This window comes from Hippichthys cyanospilos, chromosome 9 (genome assembly GCF_059441005.1).
Source record: "Hippichthys cyanospilos isolate Australia breed blue-spotted pipefish chromosome 9, RoL_Hcya_1.0, whole genome shotgun sequence".
Classification (NCBI taxonomy): domain Eukaryota; kingdom Metazoa; phylum Chordata; class Actinopteri; order Syngnathiformes; family Syngnathidae; genus Hippichthys; species Hippichthys cyanospilos.
Genome location: NC_142377.1, coordinates 20,535,647 through 20,562,054, shown reverse-complemented (window position 1 = coordinate 20,562,054; position 26,408 = coordinate 20,535,647). Strand labels below are relative to the sequence as shown.

General features: G+C 41.7%; 2 protein-coding genes across 8 annotated transcripts in view; both read left to right on the top strand.

The window, feature by feature from the left end:
- Positions 1-6,425, top strand: part of r3hdm2 (R3H domain containing 2) — a 40,228-nt gene extending 33,803 nt beyond the window's left edge. For all 7 annotated transcript variants that reach the window (XM_088423676.1, XM_088423674.1, XM_088423672.1 and 4 more), the window contains 9 exons: positions 930-1,065; positions 1,520-1,677; positions 1,762-1,901; positions 2,240-2,340; positions 2,808-2,977; positions 3,069-3,213; positions 3,913-4,007; positions 4,111-4,195; positions 5,401-6,425. In XM_088423676.1, the coding sequence (XP_088279802.1) occupies positions 930-1,065; positions 1,520-1,677; positions 1,762-1,901; positions 2,240-2,340; positions 2,808-2,977; positions 3,069-3,213; positions 3,913-4,007; positions 4,111-4,195; positions 5,401-5,738 (1,368 nt within the window). In that variant the 3' untranslated portion in view covers positions 5,739-6,425. The remainder of the gene's footprint in view (positions 1-929; positions 1,066-1,519; positions 1,678-1,761; positions 1,902-2,239; positions 2,341-2,807; positions 2,978-3,068; positions 3,214-3,912; positions 4,008-4,110; positions 4,196-5,400) is intronic.
- A 1,115-nt stretch (positions 6,426-7,540) lies between these two features.
- On the top strand, positions 7,541-13,924 carry LOC148419396 (SH3 and cysteine-rich domain-containing protein 3-like). Its single transcript, XM_088423819.1, has 13 exons — positions 7,541-7,739; positions 8,005-8,077; positions 8,200-8,278; positions 10,111-10,267; positions 10,351-10,448; positions 10,702-10,783; positions 10,923-11,020; positions 11,099-11,168; positions 11,967-12,016; positions 12,104-12,207; positions 12,289-12,340; positions 13,344-13,481; positions 13,567-13,924. Exons 2-13 carry the CDS (start codon positions 8,061-8,063, stop codon positions 13,663-13,665), a joined length of 1,044 nt encoding a protein of 347 aa, XP_088279945.1. The 5' UTR covers positions 7,541-7,739; positions 8,005-8,060; the 3' UTR covers positions 13,666-13,924.
- The last annotated feature ends 12,484 nt before the right edge of the window (positions 13,925-26,408 follow it).

Genomic DNA, 26,408 nt, shown 5'->3' with positions numbered 1-26,408 from the left:
AACAATGGACATAGTGGGAAGTGTTTGGTAAAAGCATTGGTTAATCCTGGACCGGTAGGCTTTTTTAGTTGTGTCTTAATAGCTGCGCACACTCATTGTGAGAGGATTTGCCAATAGTACTGCATCCAGGTGAAAAGAAATACAGTGTCTGTACATTCCTAAAGCTTTTTTACCGTACAAGTGCACAGTTTACCACACACACACACACCCACGCACACACTAGTTTCCCTTCTTCTCACTGCTTGTGTTGCCCTGTGTTGTTCAATGTGTGGGCAGTCCCCAGTGTAACAGGAGTGGAGATATTGGCAGGTGCACCCTCAGAAAAGGCTACGTGTTTTCGTGCAGGAAGAACTGATCGATCCTCTTTCACTTTTGCGTTCCCCTCGGCCCTCCTGCTGGATTTCTCATTTGGAAATTGTATTTGCCACTTTTAGCTTTGTTGTATAAGACACAAGTGGCTATTGATTTTTCTCGTGGAAAGTTTCATTTGACTATGTATTTCCACACTCAATAGACAAATAAAAGGGATGCAGTCTTAAATTTGGTGAATGTGGAGCTTTGACCATAGTCTATTCTAAGAGGCTTTAAAACTTGAACCAATATTCTCCCCTTAATGCTGCTTTGTTAAGGGATCATTAGTTTACAACATGTCCGTTATCCTAAGTGTTAAAGTATGATTATCATGTTATACAGTGATTCTCAACCCATTTCTTATGTACCCCTAGTCAAAATCACACATTACCCCTGAAGTGCATTCATGTGCCTAGTAAATGTACAATGTATGTTGTCATTTTCCCACTTAACAAGAAAAATAAAGTGTAATCCGTGCCAATGATACCCTTTTAAGAAGGTCCCCTTCCTGAATGTAACTGGATAGTGCCTGTTCATTCAAAAAAAAAAAAGTTTTTTTTTTTTTTTTTTAATTTCAGATACAAGTTTCGTACTACCCCCCTGGCCAGTATCCCAGTTCAGGCCAGCAGTACCGTGTGGCCCAGCCCATGTCCCATCAGGTGTCTTACACTGCTCAGCGCACGCAGCCCATGCCTCAGCCTGCACAGCAGTCAGGTCTGTACTTTTCTTCAATGCTCCATACACAGAACCCCCATAGAATGTTTTCTTTTGCATATTTTTTCATATGCTGGGATAACCTAGTCGGCCGCTTGTAGCTTTCATTTCTAATTTGCTAAGGTTGCTTTTGTATTGAATAGAGGCCACCATTAAACACTGTACTCTGTGTTTGAAGATCTGCCGGATCCACATGAATTTTGGTCAGCGCAACCTTGACCCTTGGCCATTGTCTTGTTTGATATTTGGCTGAAAAAATAATGGGACACTGCATTCCCCCCAAAAATCTTAAAATAAGACTGATCGAAAGGTGGAGGAAAAAATGCTCAAATTCTGCCTATCGAGATTATCTGTATATTTCGGTTTAGTAGCCTTCCATTTTAACAGTGAGCAATCGTTTGATTTTATTATTGTATATTTTTTTTGTTCTAAAATTCTCATTTGCTGTTCCCAGGTCTGCAGACCATGATGACCAGCCAGCAGCCTAGCTACCAGGGCATGATAGGGGTGCAGCAGCCACAAAACCCTACCCTGCTCAACTCTCAGAGAGCTGGCATTGGAGGACAAATGCAAAGTATCATGGTGCAGTACCCGCAAATGCCATCTTATCAGGTAATGCTGATAATACAGAAATACTGTCACAATATGAAATGCAAATCCACAGACTCTTGTTTTATTAGATATTTTGTTGTGCAGGTGCCAGTAGGTAATGAAAGTCAGCAGGTGGTGCAGCAGCAGTACCAGCAGCAGGTCATGGTTCCGGTCAGCCAGTCGGTTCAAGGACCCATGCCTGTATACTACAGTGTTATCACACCCACACAGCAGAACAGCACAAGGTATGAATTCACTTTTGTGGGCATCTGTTTGTACCTGGTAATTTAAATCCAGAGAAGTTTCCTTTGTGCTGTAGTCCCAGTATATAGTGGTGTTGTGCCACCTGCTGTGCAAAAATAATATTTCACCATTCCAAAAATAGTACAGTTTGTCATGATCCAAGTAGCGAATCATCTGTATTCAATTCATTTAATGATACAATGACTGTTTTAACCTGGCAGTGCAATAACCAATGGCCATTTCACATAATTGCAATAATAATTTTCTAGAATGGATGAAAGCCTTTGATGTGTACTTCTATAAAAGAGTTTTACCAATGCCCGTTAACTTTTTTCCACAGCCCATCAGTAGGTTACTTGCAGGCCCCTAGCTCTGAGCAGTATCAAATCACACCATCACCGTCCCCCTGCAACCCACAACAGTTGCAGCAGCAATATTCAGGTGAGAACCCTAACATTCTGACATGTTTCCCTTTTCTTACTTATTGAAAATGGGAGTGTAAAGTCCATCACTTTGTTGATGCCTCAGGCAATTTGTGCACCTTCTTTAGCTCTCATTGTGTGTGTTTTCAGGGTTTACATAAAACCCAGGTGAAGGTTTACCTGGGGAAAGTTCAGACAGGGAAAAAAAGGGGTATGAGGTTAGCCACTGGATAATATTTGAAAGCTTTTTGGATAGCTGGAAAAACACCAATGACTTGTGCACCCATTTGGCTGTGATTGAATGTGAAACAAAATAACATTTTTTTTTTTTTTATCACTCGAGAATGTATTAGATGTGTCCTTGCTAATGCTTTGCTGCGTCTGAACACACTGAAACAATATGCCATAAACTTCTTTTTATACTTGTACTATAATACTATACCATATTAACAACTTTGATTACTGATAATATGTCTGCGTCTTCAGGAGTCCCGGCTCCTGGTCCTGGAGTCATGGTAATGCAGCTCAGCGTCCCTAATGGACCCCAGCCATCTCAGAATCCTCCTCTGGTCCAGTGGAACCCGTGCAAGTACTACAGCATAGAGCAAAGACCCAGCAAGCAGGGAGAGCTCTTCAAATCTGACAACACTCCACAGGTACATACTGTATGTTTACACAAGTTAAGCAAAGCTCTCACACTCATCAGTTCTCACTTTCTACTGTGCATATTCTCCTGGTTATCTGCAGGCCAGCACCCAGCTTACGAGTCCGCTGACCTCACCAACTCAGTCTCCCACTCCATCTCCCTCTGGCAGCGTCAGCAGTGTCTGTCCGGGCTTGGGACCATTGCCCCTAATTCCCCAGTTTCCACGGCCAGGAGGGACAGCGCCAGGTGATCATGACGCATCCACTTGCGACTGAGTGTGGCATTTATTTAGGAAAAAAAAAAAGTAAATTAATAATGCGTTTGTAAAACATACTATAGATTTTAGAGGTTGACACAGGAGTGGATTTTTCCCCCTGTCCTATCTCACTCCTACAAAAAAACTCCTATCATCTCCTGATGAAAACGACTCCCGTCCCATCCTTTCTTACCACTGCTGTTTCCCAAAAAAATCCAAAACTATTTGTAGGAAAAAAAAAGGTCAGTTTCCATTAAATGGCCAATAAAGCTAGTTTTGTGCAGTTTGCAGCTTCCATTCGGCCTGTTCTATTCTCTAACTCTATGTTTAATTAAATGTTGAAGGCTTGGCCTCTTCCTCTTTGCCAAAGACTTGATCTTTCATCTACCCCCCACCCCTATTGCTTAGGTAATGACTAAGCCAATAGGCTATCAGGTCACCTCATTGGGTCACAAGACTGGCAATGTGCCACGTTAAACATGCTGTTCATAACACATGGCTACCTCATCTGCACTTGGAATTGTTACACATATATAGTGCTGGCAATAGTCTTTCTATATTGGATTAGATATTTTAAAGTCAGACAGCTATTGCATTGAATCTTAAAATTTAAAAAAAAATGTGCTGCGACAGATTTTTATGCAGGAAAGGTCTTATTGTTGTGTTTTGAACATTCAACTTGTGTTCAGGCGATGGCCGCTACTCTCTATTGGGACAGCCTCTCCAATACAGCTTGTGCCCTCCTCAACTCATGCATGGCCAGTCGTCATACAACTCCCATCAGGTTGGGCCGGTCATACTTGGAAATTTTAAATTTCCCACGCTGTGTTTGGCGCCGCCTAGTGTTTAAACTGCAATGTAAGTGCAATGCAATGTGTGGCTTGCAGGGCCAAGGAGGCATGAAACATGGTGCACGGGGGAAGAAGCAAACGCTCAAATCTGCATCCACTGATCTCGGCACCACTGATGTTGGTGAGTTTTAATATCACAGAGGTGATGCAGCAAAATAATGTATTCATCACAAAGCTGCAGAATGATTCAGGCGGAATTATTAGGCTGGATTTACACAGCAGGTCCAGGTGTTGAATTCTTATTTATTAACTACATACAAAGAATGTCGGGAATAACCCCCCCCCCACACACACACACACACCCACACACACACAACAAAAAAAAACACACACACACACACACACACACATTCCAAGAGACATACAGTTGAACTCCTCTACAACGAAACCTGCATGTGCAAAAACATCCCTCGGTGTGAAAAAAAAATCCATGCATTGAAGCCTTTCCCAAATTGCAAATCCCCAAAATTCATGTAAATAACGTGAATGTTATCAATAATGATTCGATACCACAAATGTTAATGTTGGGGATCAGTGTTATTTTTTTTTTTTTTTTTAAAGCTCAGAGGCACAACACAAGCTGGACTGCAAAGTGGGAAAACCTACCAACACAGGCCTAGATGTCACAATGCAGAATTTGTCATAAAATTTCAATTGTCATAAAATAAAAATATATTTCCACATATGCCTTTTTGTCCAAGGAGCGATAGATGAAAGAAGAGGGTCTTTTTTCAGAATCAGTTGTTGTCAAGATCACAGCATGTATGTCACACTTGTCTGCTACAGTTCAGTTTGAAAGTAAAAAAATAATCTGTAGTGACCATTGATGAGTGACATACATGCACGAATGGTGGGTTGTAATATTTTTGAGTCCTCTAGATGGTGCTCTTGGTTTAAAGATGAAGCCTTGTTCAATGGAAAACCCAGCGGGCCTCACAGGTGCTTTATGCTTTGATGCATAACAGCAATTTTGACTGGATTCCCAAAAACAATAGCAGGTGTATCGCAAATCATACGATGTGGCTCCCATATCACATTAGGCAGATCATTTTTGGGGGAAGGAATTTTACTTTCTGTAATACCCTCACATATGGATGCACTCTTCAATCCTTTAACACAAACTGAACAAACACTCAAGCGCTCTTAATTTACTTCACAACATAGGTCACTAGCTCAGGGTTGACATCGTTAAGTCATTCAATAAGTGGGCCTGTACTGAGTGAATAATCATATTCAGCCAGATTCTCGCTTGAGAAGGGAGTCCGAGGGGGCCCGCCAACCTCTATCTTGTCACCATAACCCTCCTCCCATCTGCTCCTGTCTCAGTGGTGAGTCGCGTCCTGGAAGTAACGGACCTGCCCGAAGGGATTTCGCGTCCAGATGCTGAAAAGCTCTTCAACCAGCTGTCGCTGTGCGGCGCCAAAATCCAGTGGCTGAAGGAGCCTCAGGGAGGCCGGGGAGGTTGCGGACCCGCCGGGGCTGCGGGTGGCTGCGGCGCCAGTGACCCAGCACACCTGTACACGGTGGTGGCCGTGTTCCCCAGCACCATGGCTGCCCAGAGTGCTTCCTTCAAACTGAACAACAGCGCGGCCGGCCTCTTCAAACTGAGGGCCGCCAAAAAGAACTATGACCTGCGCGTGCTGGAGAGGGCCAGCTCTCAGTGAGAGGACATCCTGCGTTGACTCTAGGCATGGAGCGGTGGAAAAAAGACGGAGGACTGAGGTGGGTCGGGGGAAGAGGGGGGCTGCTCTTGGTGTACAATTCCAAAAAAAAAAATGTGTCAAATATATAAAAAGGGAAGGTGTGAATCTTGAGGTGGTCGGTGTTTGCTTTCAATTTTGATTTAGTCGTTGGTTTTTAATTTCTCGTTTTTTGTATTTATATTGCCGAAGAGCACAAGGGACACGCGAGCATGCGTTTCACCCTTGATTTAGTTTGTGCTGCCATCATACGGAAAATGCCATCTCATACATTCAATGGGGGACACATCCACGCACACACACACAACAGGGTCACGTAGCACACGAAAAGAAAACACACTGGACTGTCAACCTCAGTCAAACCTCTTCGTCCATCACCTTCCGTGCGTCCTTTCTTCTTCCAGCGCTTTTCCCGTCACCAAACATCTCCTGCCACCTCGCTGATGTACACACTTTCTTGAGTCCATCTTGCCATGTCTCATGCTGCTCTGCACTCTCTCTTTCTCTCTGTCTCTCGCTCTTCTCTAGCTTTCTGTTTGCCTTACTGCTGTTGTGGGGTTCTGTATTGCGCTCTTCTTTTCGGGGGAGGGAGAGGGTTCAATATATTTATATAAGTGATGTAAGGAATAAAGAAATCTATATATTCAGTGATTTATTTTTCTTTCTTCCTCCCCGAGTGAAAAACGTTTTTTGCCTTTTTTTTCTTCTCCTTTTCCTCCTTCCTTCCCTTTTTATCCCCCACACCCATTCCCCACATAGCCCCTCTTTAAATGCCCGACTCCCCTCCAACCACATTGTGTTTGCGTTTTTTTGTTGACAGCTGTGCAGAAAGTATCAGAAATTGTAGTTGAAGTGCACAATGATTGCATATGTCTACTGTATATTTTATTTAATCTGTTATTTTTTGTTTGTTTTTAAGAATATAAAAGGTGAAAAATCAAAAAAAAAAAATCTTGTTGTGCCTTTGTTACCCTTCAATACGTACACATTCAGTTGTCTGGTTATCTCTTCTATGCCCATGAAACCATGCTGGGGCTGAGTAAAAGTTAGTTTTTTTTAAATTTTATTTTTGATGCTGCAATCTATCTAGTTTTCTTTCTTGCCTGTCCTTATTAGCGTTGCGGGTAACTTCCACGATGTGAGAAATGCTCGTTCCTCTCTGGTCACCAGTCAAGCACAGGACACAGTCATGTTATGAAAACGCCACAATGTGGCAATAGCTTGGCTCTTCTATGGCGTGCCGGTCAAAGGTTGAGGATTTTGTTTGAACTAATGAATTGGATCGCCTAGTTCTAATATAAACAATCTGATGCCGATCCAGTCATTTTGGCCTGGATGGACATGATACCAATCAAGTGGATCGAATCAAACCATCCCTAATTTTGATAGGGATTGTCCTCATTATGTTTAAATTAGGGGAAAAAAAAAAAAAAAAAAAAACTTGAGTAGTGATCATTACAATGTGCCAAAAGAGTAGAAATGACGTTTAGATTCAAAAATGTATACAGAGGAAGCTGTTCTAATTTCTACGGGACCATTCCAGATTACTTGAGCCCAAAACACGGAGCGATTCAAACCGTGACAACAAGATGCATTTTCCCTTGATGGATTGTAAGTACAATGAACTAAAATCAAAACTGAAAAATACATTGTCATGATTGTACAGAAATTGAATTAGAAAATATCTTTTTCTGTGATGCAATGAAATGGATAGGTCATCGGTAGTCCCCTTTTTAAATGAGTGGTTATATTGAGGCCAAGTGCAATTGGGGGGAGCTGTATAATTCCTGACTATTCAGATGGGAGAGCCATTCAGAACTTTTCAAGTGCTCAGCTGTCCCAAACTGTCAGGCATGCGCTCGAATGGAGAGTCTGGCCGGGCTGGCCATGCTGGCATTCTTCTCAATCTTCCACCTGTTGGCGTCTCTTTTGGAACGGACGTTGAAAAGACGGCCAGACAGAATCGTAAGTTAGAAATGGTCAGTTTGATAACCACGCTGTGTGTCTAACTCTACTTTTTTTTTTTTTTTTAAGTTTGCATGTTTGAATGTTTTTCATCAGAGAAATGTAAGTGGCAGACAGATCACAACTAGTTAGTTTTGTACTAACTAAAAAAATCAGTGTGATCCCTGTTTCTTTTATTTAATGCAATTTGTGTTTGCGGTGACTGCAGGAACACTAGTAGGTCTCATAACTAAATGGTCATCTTTCATACTTGTGTTCCCAAAAGACTTAGCTCTTGACAGTTTTCAGTCCTGATACCTCACCTTCTGCCAACATTGCACCATGGCCAACTATGATTCGTGAGTACGCATGGTTACACTGATTCCTATTAAATCTGAATGGTGTAATTTTTGAAGCCCTGTTTTATTTATTTGTCACCATTTATTTGAGTGCCGCAGGGTAATGTGCTATGTGACGACAGGTTGGATGACAAGGACTCTGTGGATATTCATGACAACCCCCCTCGACCAGATAATGTGGTGAAAGAGGAGGATAACACAGTAAGTCATATCACATATTTCTTCAGGCTGTCTCCCAAGTGAAATACACTATACTGTAATTGCTTTGGATCAAAGCACTGATAAGTAAAATTTGTACTTTAAAATATTCTTTTTAGAGTATAAGGCTGCGTCTTAGTTATTGCCATGGTAGCCTGGGATCACCGTTTGCAGTGCTCTTTATTATTAACGGACCAGCAAAGTCGTCATCTGTAACAGAAAGGCAGAAGGTTGTTTTTAGTTTTATTCCTATGTATGGTAGCTAACCAAAAATCGTTATTTACTGTAATTGAACGGGATCATGTGTATATATGTACAAATGCATTTTGGAAACAATATTAGCAAGATTTGAGGGTGAGGGAGAGTCGTCTGGACTTTCTTGAAAACATTTAGATGTGCTAGCATTATTGTTACTATTTTAAAAGACGAGAATTCTCTTCCGTGACACAATGAGTCGATGGCGATGCTTAATGGCAAAACAAGTGACAGGCTAACTAAGGTAGCTGTTGTTTTATACATCTTTAAACAATTTGTTTCAACACAAATGATAGCAACACATGCAAACAAAGTATAAAGCAATATGCAGATACATGTGTTCTTTACTCATTCTCGGTAAAGAAGGACTAACATTGCAACTTAGTACTCCTGCCGTGAGCCTCATGCACTCCTCTCTCTCGGGCCTGCTACACACAGCTTTGTCACATAAAGGCCCAAAACGCGCAACACTATTGTAATTAACATTCTGCAACACTGCCAATGGAGAGGCTCTCACTTGAGTTGTAGAAACGTTAGGCTGAGTTTCACTCAGTCAGCTGCTTGAGGTGTACTCAACCATACAGTCAACAGAGTGGACAAGACTGGCGAAACAGTCAGTCAATTAGCTAATGGGCACTCCGACTGTACATGATGCGTAATTGGGCTCACAGCGTGACTAGATTGGTCGATGTCGCGGTGGGAGCAGATCACGTCTTGGAGGAGTGCATATGCAGTTACGATCACCTCTGACATGCACTGATTCATTTACTTTCTGTTTTATTAAGTACAAACAATCCAGTTTTCCTGGTGGTTTTTGCGGTCTCGCGTTTCCATGTACCACAGCCTCACTATTATCAGAGTCCACATTGTAGAGTGCAGAAATTGCACTTGTGTGGTACCATGTAGAGTTATTTTCGACATATGAACCTCTCTATACCTTTGAAGACTAGGGGCAGACGCAATTGCCCCCTCTCTGGGGTAATACTTTTATCGCAGCGAATGTCGAGGGCTATGCTGGCCCGGAATGTTCCAAGCCATTGTGGCCACTGGCTTTCGAAGCTCTGACAGCCGTATAGAGTCGCCGAGTGACGGTGGCGTAATGTGCGAACGGTCTGCCGCATTAACCGCTGATTGCAGTGCTAATCCGCAGCCTGACAAGCGCAGCACAACCTGTAATCCTGACAATGACAGAGAGTTGAAGGCCGCTCATGTCTGAAACCTAAATGTACGCCTGTGTGTGTAATCAGCGCAATAGTGTATATAGGAGTAGCGTCGTCGAGCTTTGTTACATTTCAGTTGGGGATTCTGCCGGTTGCCAGTCAAAAGTTATTTTGGGATCTAAGCCTTTTCAAGATGTTCCACCTGTGGTTGTGTTACTTTTTGAACTCATTTTATGACATTAGTCAGAATGAACTGAGGTGACAGATGTTGTATAGCTGTGTTTCATATGATTTGTTGCTAAAAGTCAGCAATTTAGCGCCACCTGTGCATCTAGTATAAGTGTTCTATATATCTCCAAACCAATATTAGTTTTCTTCAAGAAGTCTTAACTCAGTACATGGTCCTGTGTTATGTTATAGGTCTATTTCATTTATGATGAGGAGGTAGAGGTAGAGGAGCGGGACGAGCCGCCCCCGCCCGAGTCCATCAAGCCCATCAACGACCGTCCGCACAAGTTCAAGGATCACTACTGCAAGAAGCCCAAATTCTGTGACGTGTGCGCCCGCATGATTGTTTGTATGTGCGGGACTTGACGCATTACAACAGTTGACCTATTGCCTTACGTATTGATTTCATTTATTAACCGTTTCTGTCTTCAGTAAACAACAAATTTGCATTGCGCTGCAAGAACTGCAAAACCAGCATTCACCACCAGTGTCAATCGTACGTGGAGTTCCAGAGGTGCTTTGGCAAAATTGTGAGCTTTCTTTGCATTAACCAATCTATACCTGTATAGTTATCATGTCAATATCGATGCATCATGATATTATCAATGTGGTTTGAGGAAACTGCCTGTATTCATTGTCAGCATTGTGATATCATCGTCTATCACTCGCACACAGTATCGAGATGCAATATACTTGCTGACCTCAGTATTACAAAAGTATTGTGATGCTGGCAGTATCTTTTGCAAAGCTTCCCATGACTTTACTTTGCTGTGTGTCTGTCAGCCACCAGGCTTTAGAAGAGCGTACAGTTCTCCTCTGTATAGCAGCCAGCAGAATGCTACCGTCTCTCAGCTGTTGCCCTTCTGTGAGTCGAACTAGTTGGGTGAAACAAACTAATGACACAATAACACAATTGCACTCGGATTGTTGTCATTATATGGGCTGCTTACCTGTTTCCATCCCCCGCATTGTTGTTTTCTTTCTCTGTAATTTCGGGCTGCCAGCACAGTCGAATCGCACCGACCCTGTTTTCGAGACGCTGCGCATCGGTGTCATTATGGCCAACAAGGAGCGCAAGAAAGGCTCCGAGGACAAAAAGAATGTCAGTGTGTGCGCAAGCGGGGTTTTTACAATCCCATTTATTACACTAATCTGAGCCAGAGCATATTATTTCTTTTAGATGATGATGATGATGATGATGGAGGAAGATGAGTCCCAGCCCAAACAGCAGGAGAATGGAGGTGATGGAGGTGAGTCAGTAATTCTTGTTCAGTGTTGTGATACTGTCAGTATCATTGCCAAGGGTTATCAGTATGGTTACAGTTTCTAATTGGAAATGTATTGGAACACAATTCGTTATCGGCAAAGGATATAATCCATATGGTTGAGGACCTACTGCAAGTGCTACTATCAAATGACCAGTATCGTGGACAACTACTTTTCTTTCTAAAGTTCATTCAAAGCAATTGGGGGGTTCAGTGTCAGGGGATCAAACTCACAGCCTCTTGGTTGGCAAACCACCACTGAGCCATACTTTCACAATATTCCTGTTGTTTACAAGTTTTTCAAATATGGAATTCATCATTTGCAGTCCTACAAGCTGCTTCATAGGAAAGGTATTTTGATACATGTAGATATTGCTGTCAAAGTTAATTCGAATAATGTGTATGTTGTGTGATAAGTATTGTGACATAGTTTTGGTAACTTGATACCCTCAGTTATTAGTGCTGCGATGCCGCCACCACCAGCCCAATTGAAATGGATTTTTGACATAGCAGTGAATCAGTTTATAACAGTATCTTGACTCATTTACTACCTTTGGCGAATATGGATATCAAAGATCCACTTTAATTTAGCTAATTTCTCTGTTATGGTCAGTATTGTTGGTGAATTATCATGAAAACATCTGCACTGTGGTTAAATAATGGTGATACTCTCTTTATGGGTTGTAACTTGCAATTTATTATCATCATGCGAAATATTTTGTTGCTGTCACTGTATTTTGCAAATGACTGCATTTATTATATATTTTCACGGATATGTTGTAGGAAGCTCAGAGGGCGACAAGAAAGGAGACAAGGCTCCAGCAGACGACAAGGTCAGTTGAACATACATGAACGCGCTTGCTCATCTAGAATGAGACAAAACAGCAAATTTGATGTCAGTTTTCTTTTGCGTTACTCAGAGTAAAAAGCCTCAGCCGGGGAAGATTGGCATGTTTACTCAGTCTCATTACTACTTGGCTCTGTACCGTTTCAAGGCAATTGAGAAAGATGACCTGGACGTACAGTAAGTGTACAGACACATGTCCTCACACTTATCACGTCTTTTTCCTAATGTGTCAGTAATGACATCCTGTTTGTTGCCTAGCGCTGGCGACCGCATCACAGTGATCGATGACTCCAATGAGGAATGGTGGAGGGTGAGTGTGCCTGGCTTTTCAACAAGAATGTAAATAGTTGATGCTGGGTTTTTGTTTGAAAGTCAGGTGCTCAAAAGCTTAACCCGGCAACAAACGTTCTCTTCGTTACTTAGTTAGTGGCGTTTTCCATTTCATGTTCGCATTAAGATATTCATTCACAAACACAACGGATATTTGTATGATGGCACTGCTTAAATTCCTTCACGTTTCTGTCTGTAGTTAAAACGATATCTCTATTTTATATACCATAATAATAAAGGCCTTTCCACAAGCGCTTGCTAGTTGATGAAGGTCTGACCCAATTAGAAATAAGTCACACATCGTTAAAAAAAAAAGGGGGGGGGGGGGGGGGTCTCACATCACATGCGGAAAGAGCGAGTTGAATTAGATGACAACTTTGTAGCTGAGTCTACTTGGCAAAAGTAGGGAGGCTGTAATTGGGCCTCAAATTAAGGACACGCCTGCTCAGCGAAAGGAGTGAGATCACAGACAATCGTTTAACTGTCTGTGATCTCACAGGTAGAACACAAATATCAAGTTGTGCCACGCATACAGGTATGTGTGACACCATTAGAAACAGTCTACTCAGCAAAACACAAAAAACAAATGGGGGGGCTGTCTGTATATTAGGAAATATCCATTGAACTTCTTCTATAAAATACACACATACCTGAACTGGTTGCCAGCCATTGCAGGGCACACAGGGACAAACAACAATTCACGCACCCAATCACACCTAAGGAAAATTTAGTATGTCCAAAACACCTGCCAAGCATGTTTTTGGAGTATGGGAGGAAGCTGGAGTGCCTGGAGAGAACCCATGAGCTGCACACGATGCTTCCCTTAACGCTGTTGGATTACATTTCATCAAGTGATACTATTCAAACAAAGAATGATAGTCAGTTAGAAAATATGACAGGGCTTATATAGGAGTGCTAATATCAGAGATATTAGATGTTGGCCAATATAATCCAATAGTGCGTTTTTGTCAATCTTTTGTCAGGGAAAGATCGGAGAGAGGACGGGCTTCATCCCAGCCAACTACATCATCCGAGTTCGGGCTGGTGAGCGAGTGTACAAGGTGACGCGCTCCTTTGTTGGCAACAAAGAGATGGGCCAAATTACGCTGAAAAAAGATCAGGTAAGACACACACACACAATACGCGACACAGGTTGTGTGAGACGCACAAAATTAATTGTGTGTGTGTGTGTGTGTGTGTGCGCAGATTGTTGTGAAGAAAGGTGATGAGGTGAATGGTTACCTGAAGGTCAGCACGGGACGCAAGTTGGGTTTCTTCCCTACCAACTTACTGCAGGAGATCTGATGGTTTTTTTTTTTTGTTTTTTTTTGGTGTGAGGGCTTCACCAGTGGCTTGTTTTAATGAATGTTCATTAATATCACATTCATGTAATTTCAATTTCAATCAATATAAAGCTGATGATCATTAAAGCTGGTGCTAACGCAACAGCAGTTTTATTTGACCTCTGATGTGCTATTCCGTTTAATAGTGTGCGGTTTAGTGGCTATTTTAAACATGCAATTGAAGGAAATAAAATGTCGAGACAATATCGCATTGAAAGCCATAGACATTTTCTTACCTCATTGGATCTCTGTTGGTGACTCATTTTCTGTTTAATGACTTTCATTCAAAATTATGTAAAATATTAATCTAATTGATGCTAGCTAGCTGAAAGGTTGATAGTAAATTTTCAGAAATAAAAACCGAGGAACGACAAGTTGGCTGAAAATAAAATGAGCAAAAACAACGCGCAATTCGCTTTAGTCTGACTTTACTTCCCATGATTCATCCATGCAAAAGTAGGAAGTGGTTCTTTGTTGTATAAATTACTGACAGCTGCGCACGCATTCATCTGAGGCATCTAAAAACCTTTGGTGGGATGGGCAGCTATTTTCTGTGCAGTGTAACTGGCGACATGCAGTATCGAGGGGGCAGTTTGACATCGTGAGGCAACTGGAACGACGAGAATGGCGCACCGCTAAGTCGGCACAGGATAATGTCAAAACAGACAAATGCACATCACCACTGCACCCCTTTGCTCCAATTGTCTCCATGCGTCCCAAATGTGTTTTCGCTTTCTCTCTCTTCAGATGTCTTTGTCGATTGTCATCTAAGGGAGATGCAGTGAGTCGTTGAACATGGCTCACTTCCCCTCCAAGAATCAACTTACTGCCCCAGAGGCCACACTGTAGGATTGCTCAAAGCTGTTAAAGCAGAAACATTTCCGGAAAAATATGCCCAAGATGTCTTAAAAAATCATCTGGTGTGAAGGTAAACGAGCATGCCACACTTGAACTTGGTTCAACAACCATGTGGTTTGCTTTCCCTTTTGTTGCATTTTGTTTAAAAAAAAAAAAAAAAAAAAGACAAGCATGTCATGTTTTGTTTCTTTTAAACAGCAGAGGTCTCTCCTGCGCCACATTTTGACAAACACAACGGACCAAAATGTTGCGTCTTAGTTTTGCACTGTTAATCAACCCTATTAATTAAATACTCTGAGATTATGGTTGCATGCCGCCTTAATTTTCAAATATGTGTTTGTTTGCCAATTATCATAATGCGCAGCACATATGCTAAATGCATTTAAATGTGATTCTAAATACAGTCAAATGTGATTCTAATTAACAATCAATAATGCCTCTCATTTGCGGGGGTCGTGTCTCTTCATCTGCGTGTACACTTCGCACAAAGCGCCGTCGCCCTAAAATATTTAGTATTTACAATACCACCATCTGACAAAAAATAATAACTATATCAGAGATTCTCTGGCAGGCAGACGCTTAATGATTCTTGTTGAAAAATGTTTGGCGGCTCGGAGGTCATTGCCAGAACTGCTTCTGTCTGCATCCAACCCCCAAAACCTTGCGACCACACCTGTCTAAGATAGTATAATAAAAATATTAGTCATAAATATTTTAAACAAACAAAACATCACTTAAATGATGGCGTTTTGTTAGCAGTGTAAGGTAAAAACAGGACAAAATCGGTACAATACAAAACTGTCCGATCTTGTCACTCCATCCATGTTAAATTAATTAGCCATTTTTTTATGCCCCGTTTTAGATCAGAGGATATTGTTATTATTTGACAACTGTGTGCTCGTAGAGTTAATGGAGATTCTTTTGGGATTAAGGGCTGTATAAATCAATTTTACTTTTGACTTGATCAAACGGTACAAAGCTACGGTAGTATAGGTTTAGCTGATCCACACAAAAAGACTAGCCACAACCCTAAAAAGCTATAATATAATGAAAAAATGAAGTCTGTCTTATCACTAATAAGATAAACTGGAAGTCAGGAAAGTAGGGTCTACAGAACTATGATGGTGTGGAATCCATCCTGGAATTTTCCCAAGACAATTGTAGGTCACATCCATCCATTCAACCAACAATTTTCCCAAGGTAAATTCATCCATCCATTTTCTTTGTAGCGTTTCCTCATTCGAGGTGAGAATGAGGTCTGGAACCTATCCCAGCTGACCTATGGCAATATATTGTATGTGGGATCCAACCTGGAATGTTCATCAATGAATTCCAGAGTCCATCCATCTATCATATCTGTACAGTGCTTGTCTTCATCAGAATTGCTGATGAGCTGGAGCCTATCCCATTTGACCTATGGCAAGAAAAGCGGGATCAACCCTTGAATGATCACCAGTAAATTCCAGGCCACATCCATCACATTTATAAAGTGCTTGTTCTCATGCGAATGAGTTGGTGCCTATTCCAGCTGCCGTATGGCAACAGAAGCGGGATCCACTCTGCATTCATCACCAGTTAATTTCAGGGCACATCCCCCATATTTGGATCGCGTTTGTCCTCATCAGGATCACTGGTAAGTTGTAGCCTATCCCAGTTGTCATATGGCAACAGAAGTGGGATCCACCCCGGGATTTTCAACAATCCATTACAGGGCACATCCATCGTATTTGGACAGTGCTTGTCCTAATCAGAATCACTGGTGAGTTGGAGCCTATCCCAGCTGTCACATGGTAACATAAGTGGGATCCACCCCGGGATGATCACCAGTCGATCGCAAGGCACCGCCATTCATTTTCTATCATGCTTGTCCTCATTAGGGTGGCAGGTAATAAGAATCCATCCCATCTGACGACGAGAGGAGCATGGTTCCACCCTGGACTAGGAACATATCGGCAGACAAGCACATGGGTTTACAGAGCGGATTCTGAGCGCGAGGGAGGCGATGTCGGGAAAATGCTGCAGGGTTGGAACCAATTAGGCCTCGATGAGCCCCCCCGTATACACACACACACAATACTCCGGGCCGCCCCATCCCTCCCGAGGGTGCGCCCGGGTGACAAGATGAGGGATCATCATCATTACTATTATTTATTTGCTAAGCAGAGGCCGACTCTGGGGCCAATCCTAATAGGATTCACACATTTACAATGAGCGCCCTTTTGCTTTTGGGCTCCTGGTAGCACGCTCCAGGAGAAAGTGCGTTTGTTAATATATGGATGATAAAAGTACGCGTAGATTTTACAAACGGCATCACAATAAACGCCTTTTAATCAATTATGCAGCCAGTATTGTAAGCCCCGCAAACTATCATCAATAATATGTGGCGGCAGAGAGCGACGTTGCATGAATAACATTAGCGAATCAATTGTAATTCGGCGCCGTGCTCGGGAATCCAAATAAGTATTACAGATAGTTTACCATAATGGTCTTCAACATTAGGATTCGGGCCACAGTTTGATATATACACTAGCTTCGCCTGTTTATTGTTATTGCAATTGCTTTAATTCTGTTATTACATGTTAAACAAATATTTAACACGTGGTAATGCGAGAACTGAAATTTATTATTGTGAGGGAAAGGCGAAATTGTTTTTTTTTCTCATTATACGTTAGCATTTAGCTATTATCTGCTTTGTAGGCATTTTGAATGGTTTTTTTTTTTTTTTGGTGCTTTGCATTGATGAGGTGTTGGGGTGTTTGCGATTCAGGTGTTGCGGAAGAACTATACTTAGTCCATAAGTCATGATGCACTCCATTCCGAAGGCACCTTCAGGGCCCCGCATTACACCCGGCGAGACTCCATCACGGCCTACGCCAAATCGATAATCCCAGGGAGATACTCGGCTCGGGGGGGAGCTTTGTGGCTGCGGGACAGAGATGGAGGTAGAGGTGCGGAAAGAGGGAACACGGCCAGGAATGCGAGGATGAAAGATGAGGGCTGCTTTTGCCCACAAATTCCCAATGGGCCCTTTGCTGACTGTGTCTTTATCCAGGGAAAGATAGTACAGAAGACCGGAAAAGAGTAATGCAAACGGACAATTTCACTCAAAAACACTGGTGAAATTAGAACATCAAATTTTACGAGAGTTAAAAAGTCACTGTGGGATTTTTAATGTAAAAAAATGTTGGAATGTAAGAACAAACATTTTTTAACCCTAATTTTCAACTAAAGTTACTGATTTTACAAGATTATGCTTATAAAACAAGAAAAAAAAACAATCGGAACTGTTAGGACAATATAGTCAGAGACAACAAATGGTTGTAATACTACAATATTAAGAGAGCGGGGAAAAAATATGATTTTTCAAGTGATTAAAAAAATTTTTAAAGTGATGAAAAATTGCGCAATTTATCACGATACGTAATAATTGTCGGCCAATACATTTTCCCTTGTAATGTTGTTTTCATTGAACTTGTTTTTGAGAAGCTCTCAGATGACCGCTGCTAGGCTAGTCCTGAATAAATGTGTTGTTACCGCAGCCCATGCCGCAGCTCCTTTACAAATTTCTCCCAACATTTCCAACGGTGCACCTCCTCATCCTCCTCCCCAGCATTGTTGTTGTTTTCTTGAGTGATGAGCAGCTGATGGCGAGCGCCGGGTGATGACAGATGGACGTGACAGGCGGATGGTTTGCGCCCGTCGTCTCTTTAATCACACAAAGTCGGTCGGCCGAGACGCGTCGCCTCCGTCCTGTCAGCGCGACACAAAGCGGAGACAAATTTGTCACGCTCCACACGCATTCCGACGCCGAAAAACTGCAAACTTATTGTTTTTGATGAATGTCGGCTATTGACTGACTGCTCGTTCGGCAGGAAGTCGAATTTTTAATCTTGAAGAGTTTGAAGGGATAAGAATGGACGCAGTGGGACAGACTGCAGACGAAGGTCAGACTGTCACGTAAATGAGAATGATCTGACTTCATCGTGGATATATGCAACTGTTGGCTTCATTTTTTTTTGCATTATGAGAATGTTTGCCTGTGTATCATATGGTTGTGTCGCTAATTGAAAGTAACTGTCCCGTTGATCATCGCTGATGTCTGGTGATTCTTTTGCGTCGCGCCACAAGCGATTTTAAACAATGAGTTTTTTTGTCTAAACGGGAACTTTTTTAAACGAGAACTTATTTTGAAACGAGAAGTGAAAAAAAATAGTGCGGACACACTGACCGGCGTGTTGGTTGGTTCGTAAGACGAAAGGTTTTTGCGTAAGAGGGGGACAAAAAAACGCAGCGGTCCACGTCGTAAGATGAAAAATGCGTAAGAGAGGGGGTTCGTAAACAGGGGGCCCACTGTATGTATGTATATATATATATATATATATATATATATATATATATATATGTGTGGGGGTGGGGGTGGGAGTGGTAGAATCAGTTGTGTGTTAGCAGCGTTTGTTAACCAATGTTGTACCACATTATTTTCATTAAAAGAAGCAAGCAGACTGAACCACCGTCCGACCCTGAATCCTTCCGTGTTCATAAATTTCAGCATTAAGATTTATTCAGTGTTAAAAATTCATCAAGTGCTCCAATTTTTACTGTTTACTTAGCTGTTTTATCCAATTTTGATATACATGCTTTTAATATGGAAGGGTGCGCTGTATTTCCTCTTTATGTTTCTCCATCTTGTTTTTACCTTCCTTGAAAACCAAGACTTGGCCCTGAAAAAGAGGTCTATACTAGCGGAACCCTCTAAAATGATCCCACAGGGACAAGAGGTCCCCACAAGGGCAGTGAATAACCCAGAATATCAGCCCCGCCGTGTAGCAAACACCCACACCCAGTAGCTACAGTATGACGTCTGAGGAATACACAGACAACTAATTAACACCTAAACGACTAACTCAGCAGAATACACTGGCAGCAGGCAGATAAGGTGTGACGCGCACGCAAACGCAGACTCTGCCATACACACATGCTGTACATACGCACACACGCACACTGAAACATTTCATCACTTGTTGGAGCAGCGGTAGATTAGGCGAGTGATAAAATGACATCAGTCTTCCTGATGCTTCAGTTGACTGCCAGTCCCAAGGTTAAATTGACTTTAGATTAATTAACTGTCAATTAAGGCCCTAATAGTTTCATAATGTGCTAAGCCCACCTCCTCACGACACTGTGCGGCGTGGGCGGGCCCACTGCCGTCAAGTCTGATTTCAGCTGATGATGTGAGTGAGCGAGCGAGCGAGCTTTTGTACTTCTATGGTTCACACACTCTCACAAACAGCCTGTGACAGATACTCATTTTCTCACTTCTCTCACACTCAACCACCCAACACGTCACCCTCTCGTCCTCACTCTCTCTCACTTTCACCATACTCCACCCATGAACACTCTTTGCAACTCGCGCACTTTGTCTCACACTTTATCAAAACATTTTCTCAACCCTCTCTCGCAAAAACCTTCTTCCACACTATCACAGTCCGTCTCATTTCACACACACTTTCCCACAATCACTTTCTCAGTCACAGACTCTCACGCTCACACTCACTCTCACCTTTGCTCTCATGCGCAGTCGCACACCCTGTCTCACTCTCACTAACGCTCTCCGTCTTTCTGTCTCTCTCTATATCCCTCTCTCCCTCCCTCCTCTCATTCTTTCTGTCTTTCTCTCTCTGTCTCTCTCACTTTCTGTCCATCCCTCCGCTCACTCGCATGCTCCCTAGAAGTGTCCATCTACTCCAAGAGGTGGTAGAGAATGAAAAGCAGAGATGCAGGAGGAAAATAATACTTGAGAAAAAAGGACGACATGAATAAAAGAGAGCGCCGGAGGGTGTGCAGAGAAGGATGATGAAATGGCCGCACACGACCTCCTGCTTGCTAATACTTAGCCCTCGGGGTTGTCTTACTGTATTCCTAATAGTGCGCACCTTTTGACCGTGCGTCGTGTGGAAGCAGATCAATGAGAAGTTGCTCACTCATTTTACTTCACGTTACCACTTAACCCTTTCATTTCCGCAGCTTTTCAAAAATCCCATGCGGTTCATTACACACCTATCTCCAGATTCTAGTGGCATTTAGCAACTTTTCCATACACAACAAGCCGGTGCTGAGCTGACTGTCAACAAGGTAGATTGCGTTGTACGATTTATCGTGAATTAACAATCTAGTACTGCGGAAATATATTCATAGTATGTGTTATATATGTATTTTACTATAGATTACTATGTGTTGTAGGCGTTTGGTGATCATTTTCACTTCTTTATTAATATAAAATACCGATGGGACAAAAAATCCCAGGGCCTGTAACCTAATCTATGGAATTGGGAATTTTTTTAAACACATTTTCCAAGTATCCTAGACTTATATACAAGTAATACGTTTAAGTAATAGGTGCCATAAGTTTTATTTATGTATTTTTTAAATCGGTATTGAAAGGGTTAAACCAACTGAAAGATGTTTATTTTTTTTTCCCTTTAAAGAAAAATCTATTTCTCAGCTTTTTATGGTTTTGGTTCCTCGTAATATTACTGGATTTCCCTGAAATATTTACAGTATACTTTTTCCAAAGGAATTTGTACTTAGGACTTTTCCTTCAAAGCACAACTTTGTTCTTCTTCCTGTGCAACTTTTTTCTTGACTTTTTTTTCTTGCAATAGTACATTAGACTTGCAATGTCCCGATTTTTTTTCATACTACAAAAAAAATCCCTTATCTTTATGACCTAATTCTGATGTCATTCCCACTCCTTGGATTTTCTTTGGACTTTCTTTGATAAGATTAAATTCTCATTGTTCATCTGTTTTATCACATTTTATTTTGTTGTTGTCCTGCTGACTGTTTTTTTTCCCCCTTTTACAGTACACTATTATTCTATGATTGCTTTATTGACATAGGAATATATCTATGCTTTGTATTCAAAAACTAAATAACAATACTTTTCTACTCTGATACTCTAATATCTTTGTAGTTTTTTGAACTCTGATTAATGATGAACATTAGCATTTTGTTATTTCAGGCTCAAACGGCAAAATCTGCGTCATCCAGATGTGCAACCTAATAGCTTTTATTTTTTCCAGTGTTTTCCTGGTTGAGTAAATTTCATTGTATCTATTTGTATCTTATTGATATATCCCATATCTTTTAAGAGTGGTGGTGTAGTCCAATCCCGCACTTACAAGAGCATTGTAATTAGTTGGCTTGAGTATAACGCCCTCAGAACAAGATCTCGCTGACAGCACGGTATCAATGTCTTTCCTCCCTATGATGCAACATCTGTGAAATATTTGCAGCCTCGGCACAATTTTTTTTTTTTTCCAATGGACAATTCTCTAGTGCATTTTATATCAGGGAGTGCAGTTGTTGTAGCACTCGAGAGATTCAATAAGGGGCAGTAGATCCATAAGTTGGTGCTGTGGTGGTGGGCTTCTTGTGTCATGTATTTTGTATTTAATACAGAGTAGGTAGAGGCACGGTGCATGCGTGGTTGGCACATCTGCCTGACAATTCAGAGTCCTGAGTTCAATTCCAGCTTGTTCGGGACTTCCTGTGTGGAGTTTGCTTGTTCTGCCTGTGCCTGCATGAGTTCTCTACGGGCAAACCGGCTTCATAGTAAGTGTATTGGACACGAAATTGTCCTTGGATGTGATTGGGTGTGTAAATGGTTCGTCGTCCCTGCGTGTCCTGCAATTGGCTGGCAAGCAGTTCAGGGTGTCCCCGCCTACTACCAATAAACAGCCGAGATAGGCAACAGCAAGCCAGTGACCCAAGTGAGGATAAGCAGTTAAAATAATAAAGGCAGAAATGCTCTCTACTGCATTATTAAGGAAATAGTCAATTGAGTGACATATTTCAGTTTTGGAGCAGTTTCACAGCTAGTAAGCCTTCAAAGAAAAGGCTTTACTCTGTTAATTACAACTATCAATGTTTCCACTTAGCTTTGCCTTACAACAGTCCGTTTAGCATTATGCTACTAAAAAATAAACAACAAACAGGGTAATTAATGTGTTTTATTACAATTCAGGATAAATGGAAGTTAAAAATAAGACTAAGATTGACAGGTTGTCTTTTGTGTGGGATACCAAAGCTATGAGCTCACCAATCACAAACGTTTTTGGCTTCCTTATACTGAGGCCGCGGCGGCCCACGGTGCATGTAAAACCAGCCCCTCAATAACACGGTGCAGTTTCTCTTCTCCAGCACAAAGTCCACTGCTCGTTCACGGCTGCTTGTACAGCAGAATGATCCTTTAGCGTGAATCCATTTCAATTAGCCGATTTATCTGCGGGCTCGTAATTGATTCCAGAGGCTCTCGGTTACCGAGGCGGCCCGCGGCTTCTGTACTTAGGCTTTTTCTATCTGACGCTTTTTAATTGCTTTTCCTCCTTTCTCGTGCTTCTCCCAATTCATCTATTGACCACGTGTCGTTTTTTTTTTTTTGGTCATTGTCTGTTTTAGAGTCCACGCGGAGCTCTAATGGAGCCACTGAAAGCACGTGCGTGTTAAGGTGGACGCATTGATAGCTGATGGACAAAAAGCTGAATGACGGCCACATAAACGGGCGGGTAGATGAATTGGCGGACGGGTGCTCAGATGGATGCGTTGATGGGCTGATTATCTGAAAGATGGAGGACGGGCGGACGAATAGTAGCGCGGAATGGGCCGATTGTTGCCGCGACCAGCTGATGAATAAATGGGCAGAGCGAAGTGTAGAGATTGATAGGCGCTCCGCTCTCCGGGCCACCTGCACCCTCGGTCTGTACGAGAACACGTACTCATCTGTAATGGGGGTAATGGGGCTCAAAATAAACTCGCAAACAGCTCTTATTTCCACATTTTCTCGCTTCTGCCAACCAGCGTGTCACCTAATGCTCAGAACAGACTTGCTTTGGATATTTCTCATATGTCCACCACTGATGTTGACTCACAGGAAATGTAGGGTTTTTTTTTTGCACAGTAGTCTCATCGATTAATGACATGTTTATCTTTGTGGTAGCTATTCATTTCCTTGTAAGAAGAAAAAATTGCACTCTTTGCCAATGTCTTGAATGTAAAATAATCTCTGTCATGGACACAACATTTGCTACCTTCAACAAGACTCGCGAACGTCTGTGGGCTAGGTGCTTAAAGGAGAGTGTGGATTTTTGTGGGGCTTTTGCTTTTGAATCGCATTGTTTGCATGTGTCAACGGAAACGCGCCGCACTTCAGTTTTGGAGCCAGGGGTACATGTGGAATTCAAAATACGGTTAGGTATTATTGTAAAAGAAAATTTACGTGCTGTATTAATACAGCTTGTCGGCCGACTGGATCTCACTTTTTTTGGGAGGGGGGGATCTTATGCATTATGAAGACACTCAATGCTTTGTTGACAGAAATGTTGAATTTTATTATTCTACGCATTTTTACAGCATTGGAGAACTTTGTTTTTTGTCATATTTTAACCCATACAAAAATAAGATTCTACTAACTACATTTGTCACAAAAAAAGATGAGTGGCTACTATCTTTTCAATATTTGCTTCTACCATTTCAACAAATTGTTCTATTTATGCGGAATTTGATGAGCAAAAGTCTTGCGAGGCAAGTTAGAAGTATTTGGCACTCTTTTTTTACTGTGTGTTTTCGAGACTTTTCCTGCGACTCCAGTCCAAACTCTTGCCGCCTTTCGCTTTTCTCTGAATAGATTCCCGTATTATCTATGCTTCCGTGCGATGGCGGCGGTGTGAAGCGTCGTTTTGAAGGAGCAGACTACAGTAGTGGCGCAGGGTGAGCGAAGGAAAGACACTGATGGGTATTGACGGGTTTGTTTCAAGTCTTTGTCCTCAGGTAAATCAGTCGAATGACAGAATGGTGCCAGCGATCAACAAATGGCCTCTGGAGGATATGGCGGGTGTCTCCGACACAAACTCGGGAGAGATGCTCTGTCAGGAGCAAGGCAAGTTGCGCCTAGACTAGTCTGCCAGACTGATCAGCTTTGAATGCTCGTTTTTTTTTTTTTTTTATATAATAGCTTTTAAAGGCCAAGGCATCATATCGAGGTACCTTACCATACGTTTTGGGAATGTGGGAGGAAACCAGAGCACCCAAAAAAAAAACAAGACAGGTACGAGGAGAACATGCAACCTCCACACAGGAAGGCCAATGTTGGAATCGAACCTGCGACCTCTGCATTTGAGGCAGACACACCGTGCCAACTCAAGTATTTTATTTTACAAATTCAATATTTAAAGATTAGGGTTCTATTGTAACTAATAATAATAATAGTGTTTTTAGCTGTTAATTATGAGTGTCATTACCTGTCAAAAGTATATAAACAATTTCATTTGTTCCCTACAATCTAAATCTAAAATGAGTGAGGTAGGGATGGCGGGGATGTAATGAAAATATCAAATCTAGCAGCAACTAAAAGGTATGAGCAAAAAGTGCAATTGACTTAAATAGTGTCAAATCCTTTGGGTGAAAAATAACCCAATTATGGTAAAAAAAAAAAAAAGACTCAAGAATCAATTTGACCAAACTGGGTACGTTCATCCCAATTTTTGAGGTTTTCTTGAACAAAAAGATGCATATTTGGGGTTGTTTGGTATAAAACAACCCAAGTATAGGAATTTTTTTTTCCTCATATTTCGATTATGTTTTTAACCCAACTGTTTTTCGAGTACTTGTTGGAGAAATTCTCATTTATTACTGCTTTACCTCACCTAAAGGTAAACCCCAAACTGTATTCCTATTATTGAAGGGCTAATAGTCGACCAAAAGTCTACTTTCACACAACCTCACTTTATTGAATTTCATATAACTCCTGTCTTGCAAGCGAAAAGAATGATGGAATTCTCTTGATTGAATCCTGGCGGTGGTGATAAAGTTTGACGGACAGCAAGGCCGCATGTATTGTAATTGCATTAATCGCCGTTACGCCGCCATCTTCGCGTATATCTCAAGGTCTCGGGTCCCACCGCCTAGCAGCCAGATTGCTTCATTGGTAACTCACACAACGCTTCGGAATGAAGTCTGAAGCCGGTACGTTAACCTCCGTGTCATGTGATTACAGTGGTTCTTAATTGGCATCCGGAATGGCTAGCTCCTTGGAGATGTAGTAAGATAATCACGTGTTTGGCATGGGATTTGTCGGAGCAGCATGTGGTATATCATCCAAGGCTCTGGAGGAGGAGTAACAGATATTTTAAATCAATCATGCCCACGCTTGTTATGTCAATTTTTATAGTTCTAACCTTGCCCTGTAAACCCAGCGTCCCCTCCGGCCCAATGACAATATCTATGGTTTACTCACCAGGGTGGGCTGTGTGACCATCAGCAGATATAATCCCATTTATTTTTCTCCTTCCTCCTCTGTGATAAGACATTCCACATGTATGGAATGAGCTATTCATGTTGAATGAATAGCTGGCTACTTGAAGCTAGAAATATGTTTTCTGTGCAAAATAACTCATAGGACGCATATTTATTTTTCACAATTCCTTTTAAAGAGAAAATGAATATCTTCTGAATTGTTGGTATCGTCCCGGCATTATTTCATTTATTGATAAAGTCGGCAAGTGCGTAAAATGAGTCTTCAAAATTGTGAAAAAGAATGTGATGAAACTACGCCCCCTAAAACGTCAATAGGATTGTTTGCAAATGCTCTCACTCTTGCTCATTAATTAATATGCATAAGGGCATAACTTTCAGACAAGTATTTCGAAGGTGACGCTCATAAGGTGTCACACATGCTTTATAGTATTCTCGGAATAGCTCTTTTGCGCACTTGTAATCAACTAATCAATTTTCATTTCTAATTTTAACTTCAATTCATTCATATTAATCCCGTTTTTTTTTTTTTTTTTT